The following is a 7637-nucleotide window of genomic DNA, read 5'->3' as shown; positions in this document are numbered from 1 at the left end:
AAAAGCTTGATTTAACCAATAAATTTCATTTAACTTTGAAATTAATTTACCAAAATTAATATTGCCACTCAGAATTATCAAGACCAAAAAGATATGGATCTTCTTGGGCTGAATAATTTGAAGGGGGAATATTACTTGATTGTGGTAACGGTTGAGTATCTAATTGTTCATCTCCATAATTAGCAGAGTCTGCTGTTGTTACAGTATAGTTAGCAATGAAAAGTCTATAGATTGTCCCAACCATGAAGAACCCAACAATTATCAATATTGGATAAATCCACCATGGAATAATGAGTTCATCACAATTTTCACCCTGATAAAATCCACTACAACTACATATAAATTTGCTATGTGGTAAGCTTGTACATTTACCATTATGAAGACATGGGTTAGGAACACAGGGTAAAGTACAAATTCTAATCATACAACTTTGTGTTCTTGATAGATTATCAGGGCAATTACCACCATTACTTTGAGATAATATAGCTATTCTAGAGCTCAGTTGAACACCCTGACCACACGTAGCTGAGCAGATACTCCATTCAGACCACTGAGATAATACACAATTAGTTGGACATTGAAATGTATTGCAAGTATTTACTTCAAATGTCTTATTACAATTGGCACCTTTTTCTAAGACCTTAAGTATATCTCTTGTTCTTACTGATGTACCAGTTCCACAAGATACAGAGCAAGAAGACCATGATGACCAAGATCCATAGATACAATTAGAACATGAAATATCTTCATTACAGTTTTTAGACTCAATTAATAATGGACAAGCTGTTCCATTGTTCATTTGTGGCATTATTACGTCTCTTCTACGTATTTTCGAGCCTACAGCGCAAGACTTGGTGCAAGTAGTCCAAGCACTCCATTGAGTTACCTTGCAATCTTCAATAGAAGGAATAATAATAGCTGAATAACCATTATCCACTTTTATAACTTTGAGTGGATCTGACCAGCAATCTTGCATATCTAGAAGATATCTTCTATAGCCATTGGTAAATAAAATAAAACCATAATATCTACGTACAATTGTAAGCTCTATCCAATCACCACTACTTAATATCCAATTTGAACCATCAACTTTACTTAAAACAACACCATTCTCATCTGAGCATGCTGTAGTAATTGTTTGAAGATGATTATTTAATGTAACAGAATAATATATACGCGTTGGGGATACCCCAGTAACTGTTACCGTAAATAGCCCATTCATAAAGTATCCACAAATAAATACCATATGATTTACTGGCCATGTTTCTAATGAGTAACTTCCCTGATCTGTTATATAATATATATATGGATTATTTATATTTGCTAAGTAGTTTAGGGGTGTATGGTTGCTTAATACTCCTTGTTCAAATACTTTAATTGGAGTGAGAAGTTGACTCTGAGGATTATATAATGAAATTTCATCTTTAATAGAAAGTAAATATTCATTCAAACCAAAATAATATGCTTTAAATGATGTAGATATATTACCTGAGCTTTCCAAAACAGTATAATGCGAAGCCTCAGTAAGACTATGATAAATACCAGTCAATGAACTATCTTGGATTTCCAATGAATTAATTATTTTTTCAGAAAACTTACTATGACTTATTTTATTTGCTGAATAGATATTTTCTTGCTTAGTTCTTATATATTCAATATCCAATAAATCATCTCTAGTATTATATAAACCTCCCGTTGGTAGCAAGCACATAAATTGGAAATCTGAGGGGAATAGTTGACCATATTTAGGATAAAGTTCCCTACAAATATCAGTGCTACTTTCATTAGCTGAGTATCCCCCAACTACTATATTATCAAGCACTACCCCATTTTGTTTTTCAGTACTAAATTTTGTGTTATCGACATAAATGAAGCATAACAAAAATAGTGCTACTACTCTTAAGGTCCATATTATAGGCCAAACAAGCATTTCCAGTCTATCTTAAGTGCTTTATTCATATACCATTAATTTTCTTAAGAGATTTTACTAGTGTCAGTATCGCACATTTCTAAGTATATACTACGGACTGCTGATGTCACCATTTTCTCCCGCTCTTTTGTGTGTATCTTACCAGGTACTACTATTTTGTTTAGAGTACATAAAACTGTTATTAAGAAAATATAATAATAGCGGATAATTTGTCTCATATATGATACATATTTCCTAGCTGCTACAGAATATCATATTATACACTTTTTAATAAATCTTCTTCTAAACAAAAAGAAATGTCATTTGTAAAATTTACCCGCTGTTTTATACCATTTATTTTGGTACTCTAAATACTCATTATTTATATAATCCAACTGAGCTCGTTCATATTCTATTCTCAAAGTATTTAAGAAATTATCCTTTGGAGATATCAACATATTCAAACAGAAGAAATAGTCAAAGATACGTGTTTCGATTGACTCTTCTAGACATGGATATAGTTCGGCAATGTTATTAGAAAGTGTATCTTTTTCTATGGCTAAAATAATCTCACATTGACTTAAAATAGATGTTAATGTGTGTGATTGATCAATAAAATTTGTAATATGGTTAATTCCAACTAAGTCAAGACTGGAATTTAAATTAAACGATATATTTTGCTCTTGAATATTACCAACAATGTTTATCCAATCAAAACTTGTATCTTTTAATTCAAAGACAAAATAATATTCTTTTTTATTATCTAGAAGTACATCAATGAATATTCTTAATAGATAATGCGTAAACTCAGTAAATATATCGTAAATAGAACGAATGCTATTGTATAGTATTTTGCTGATATTATCATCTTTGTCTAATAATTTGAAAAATTTTGTAGAGAGTAGAATTATTGATATATTTAACCTTAATATTAGTATTAAATAAGTTTGATCATAATCTTGAATATATGATTGGAAAATAGCTTGAAAATATGATAAGTAAAAAAGTCTATTTATATCAATTAGGAAATTGAATGCGAGAATTATCCATATTTCTGGATATTGAGAACTGATATTTATGTTATTCTCCATAATATTGAGCAAACCTTTAAGGCAAATAAATGGAATATTAAGTAATAACTGAGTATTAATATCATCTTTAATATTTGTCCCTTCAATGAATAGCTGAGAAATTGGGATACTTAATAAGGAGCCCCAGAGATCGAAACGAAATTTTCCAAAGCCCAAGCATAAGTACAGTGGAATATATATATGTTCTACAAGTGAACTTAATATCCAATTTGTAGGGTGTGAAATATTGATAACTTTATTTAACGATTTAGAATAATATTCAGATGTATTTGAATTATACTTGCGTTGCAAAAGTGCAATATATCCTTTAACAGAATTTACTGAGTATTTCCATTTAATAGAAAGTGAACCATCAGTAGATCTATCTATTCCAGAAGTTATAATACCTGAAATGAGTCCCTCTTTACAGTTGCACATGAAGAATCGGAAATGTTCTTTGCTTGGTCCCAGTGTTACATCCTTAAACCAAGAGTATTCATTAAATGCAATGGGTATACCTATAAATACTAGGTAATAAAAAAAAATTTTACACCAGTTTGATGCATACAAATCACTATATTCATTAGAGAAATAATTAATTGAACTTCTTAAGGCTTTTGTAAGACTTTCATTCCAGCAAGAATTACTTAGTGACAATGTGTCACGTGAAAGTATTGAACTATAATACTTTAGTACCATTTCAACAAAATCACTTTTTAATTTTTCAAATAAAATAGTAGGATTTACATTATTTTCATAATATGGATACATGTTTTCTTCATAAATACCCAATTTGACAGATATTGATTTGGTGAAACTATATAATTTATAAGGATTTAATTTTATAACATCAATGGCTCCAAGTATATATAGAAATTTAAGCAATAAGAGTAATGAAATTGGTTTCAAAGCTACTTTATCTTCTCTAATATTTAGTTTTGAAGTTAAATGTTCTAATGATGAAAGAAGTATTAAATAGATATTGACTGATATTTTACTATGACCATGCTTTATTTGTTCAATTTTCTGGGAAATGTAATTAATTTCACATAAATATACTGATAAATATGACATATTATAAATAAATTTTGCTTTTTCATCTGAGTTTGCACATAAAGTAAGTATTAATGCTACAAATGTTGAATTTATACTTACCAAAATGCCAGTAAATCCATCTTCTGATTCTTCCAAGTCCAAAAGTTGGAAGTTTTTGTTAAAATGATTGATACACTTTTTGTGTTTACAAGAACTTCTTGATTCAGTATTATTTGTCTTTGATATTTTGGAATAAATATTTAGACTAGTACTCATCATTAAATATAGTGATTTAATAAATTTTAATATGACTTTATTTATAAATTCAGTTACTTTTAAGATAAAAGATAAACTAATTGATTTACTATTTGGAGATATTTTCAAGTTATGTTTAAAATCTGTACTTTTAGAGCATATAATACAATTTTCTTCAGTTCTTGATAAAGTGAAATTTTCTAAACTTGTTGAATACTCAAAGAGATTTTGCAAAATTTTAGATATATTTTCAAAATTGGAAAATAATGTATTCTTTAATAAAAACATTTTTAATGTATATATTCGGATATTAATTGTAATTTGTTCGTTAATAGCTTGGTTGCAATCACTTCCCAAATATTGTAGATTTATTATATCACATATTTGATAAAAATTATGTATTAAGTCATCCAATGTTTCAATTATAATATTAACAATATTTCTTGCTATATCATAGGTTCCTCCTGATTCATATAAAAAGGGTTTAGTATAAAATTTCAAATATCTTATCTGTTTCAATATATTAAGTTGCCTAATAAAAACTGTTCCTTCATGAAATCTTGCAGTATCCTCTTCATTCTGTGATACTACTGCTTCAGATATTAACATATTAACTATACTATCTGAATTTTCTGTGTAAATTTCCGAAAGATTTACCATTTTTTTTAAATAAAATGTAATTATGGTGGAATTACAATGTTTCTGGTTTATCTTCATTGTATTTTCAGAAATATAATATAATACATTTTCTAATATAGTTGTTAGTAAGAATCGTGTCATAAACATGGTAAGATATATAGATAAATCATTATTTTCTTCAAATTTTCTCAATAAATATCTCTGAGAAAAAGTTTGTAATAGTGTCCAATTTTTCTCCAGCTGCTGTTGGTTGTTCAAATTATCCCTATTATCATCAATACCTTTTAAAGTGCTAAATAGTAATATTGAGTACATATGAAGATAAAGTTCGCTTATAATAGCTAATAATGGAGAAAATCTCAATTTGTCTATTTTTAATAATAATTGATCAAATTTTATGTATGAACTTTTTAATTCAACATCAATATCCAAAAAATTCGAAATAGTAGATAAAACTGAAATACCACTTTCTTTAGTAGATATCAATTTTGTGAAGTAATCATCTAAGTAAAAATTGAAATGAATTATTTCCAAAATTGATTGATGATAAAGTTGATCACGAAATAACCAAATTTGAATACACCATAAAATACTGTTTGAATAATCAAAATTTTTAGGAGCTAAGTACGAAATTAACCCAGAATTCTCTATCCAATTTAACCAAAGAGATAATTCAGAACTTTGACCTATATATAAAGATGTATATCGAAGAATATTACCAAATATTATCATCTTTCTAATTGTAACACTACTTTTAATTTCTTTCTCTAATGAAATACTTATAAACTTTAAAGGTAAAATGTCACTTATACTCTCTAAATTTGAAGCTTCTAAATCAAAATACTGATGGAGAAATATTCTGAAAATTAACATTTTTTCAAAAAATTGCAAACTATTTTGAATATTTAATATCCAATTGCTGATATTTGTCTTATATATTAAAATATTTAAAAAAATAATGACTTGAAATTTAAAATAAAAAACATCTGGATTTTCAATTTTATCAGATATAAACTCATCAATAAAGTAATAAAATATATCTTTTATAAGCTGACGTAATGGTTTTGAAAATTTTATTTTTGTACCATTACTATTATTTGACTTTATATTGTCGAAGTTAATAGACTCACTCAATAAATTTAATATATTTCTTTCTATCCTGATTATTATACGAATAATTAGAATTAATAAGCATAATTTCTTCTCATTATTTACTGAATTATGTTTTAAACTATCGAAAATTTCCTTAGATATATTTAATACTTTAATATGATTTCGTTGTAATTCTGCTAAATTATTATTCTTTACTTCAACTTGATAATCTGTTGATAATTTTTCAAATAAATATTTCATATAATAAAAAATTCTTGAAAATAATGAATTATCTTGAAATTCGTCTTCCTTTTTATATGTTTCATTAGAATTTTCTTTATTCAATACTAAAAATAAATTCATTTCTAAAGCTTCAATTAATAAATCCCAAGATCTAATTGAATATAATTCTTTAAATTCTGTATGGATATTTATATTTAAACATTTTAAATTAACAATATCATAAATATCCATACATTTCATTAAATTATCAATATAATTTGCAACTAAATTATCCCATAAAAACCAGTCATCTAAAGTAGACAAATTTCTGCTTAAAACTAAATCCAGTTCATCATCTAAATTATTAATTGAATCATCTTCTAAATCATTATCAGCTAATTGATTTGTCCCCACTTGATTGTCCATATTTTCAAAAATTCTGCTATTCTTAGAGTTAAACTCTAAATATTCTGGAGGTAACAAATAATTATCATCTAAATTGCTATTTTCATCAGAATCATTACAAAAAATAGGTGTATCATCTCCTGCTACTAAATTGTGAACTATTTCAAAAGGTGTATTTGTATTTTCATTTTCAAAATTTTCTTTATTTATATTCCTTTCATATAAATTTAATAATGAAGATAGACCATTACCATCTGAATATTCAAGTTTTAAATTACAATTTCTCTTTTTTTTCTTCTTTCCTTCTCTCCGTAATATTTTCTTTATCCCTTCAGGATCATCAATTTCTTCTTCAGAACTATATAAATATACATTTTTATCTCTTGTATTATTATCATTTGAATTCATATCAATCAAATTGTCTACTTTTCTATAAAAAGCTGTATCATGTTTTGTAATAGGAAGAGCAAAATTATATTCCCAATCTGGTGGTATAGGAGCATCATCTGGTACTATAAATCCATCAGAATCAGACGATAATATGGTATCATTATCTACAGATATTACCTTAGATTTTAGTTTATTCCTACCATTAACTTTTACTTTTTGTTTTGACCTTTTCTTTTTAGTTAGTTTAAGTTCCAATCTTTTTGAATTTGAAAGTTCCGTAGTATTATTTTTATCTTTAGTTAAGTCTACCTCTAAAACTTCAGATGCATCTAAAAACTGCATATCAAACTCATTTGGGGCATCATTAAAATTAAAATCCATCCTATTTTCATTTTTTTAAAATAAATTCATTCATAAAAAAATCGGTATCGATACCGGTATATGTTTGTGTGTAGCTAGTAACAACGGTATGCAGAATAAAAGATGTATAAAAAAGATTATAATTGTCTAATTACTCAACATTTAACTATAAAAAAATAAAAAACTATTTGTTATAATGAAATTATAATTAAGAAAGTTTATTATTAAAATTTTCATTTGAGAAACATTGTAATAGAATG

General features: G+C 26.4%; 2 protein-coding genes across 2 annotated transcripts; both read right to left on the bottom strand.

Annotated features, from left to right (window-relative positions):
* Nucleotides 1–55: 55 nt before the first annotated feature.
* On the bottom strand, nt 56–1930 carry cand_034510 (thrombospondin type 1 domain-containing protein; the record flags this gene model as incomplete). Its single annotated transcript, XM_067213677.1, has 1 exon — nt 56–1930. The coding sequence occupies one exon, from the start codon at nt 1928–1930 to the stop codon at nt 56–58; it is 1875 nt and encodes a 624-aa protein (XP_067070072.1).
* Nucleotides 1931–2229: 299 nt separating this feature from the next.
* cand_034500 (uncharacterized protein) lies at nt 2230–7398 on the bottom strand (the record flags this gene model as incomplete). The annotated part of the gene is made up of 1 exon (XM_067213676.1): nt 2230–7398. The coding sequence occupies one exon, from the start codon at nt 7396–7398 to the stop codon at nt 2230–2232; it is 5169 nt and encodes a 1722-aa protein (XP_067070071.1).
* Between the last annotated feature and the right edge of the window lie 239 nt (nt 7399–7637).

Source organism: Cryptosporidium andersoni (genome assembly GCF_001865355.1).
Source record: "Cryptosporidium andersoni isolate 30847 chromosome Unknown contig_39, whole genome shotgun sequence".
Classification (NCBI taxonomy): Eukaryota; Apicomplexa; class Conoidasida; order Eucoccidiorida; family Cryptosporidiidae; genus Cryptosporidium; species Cryptosporidium andersoni.
The sequence above is the reverse complement of the archived record's forward strand: the minus strand, read 5'-3'. Positions and strand labels throughout refer to the sequence as shown.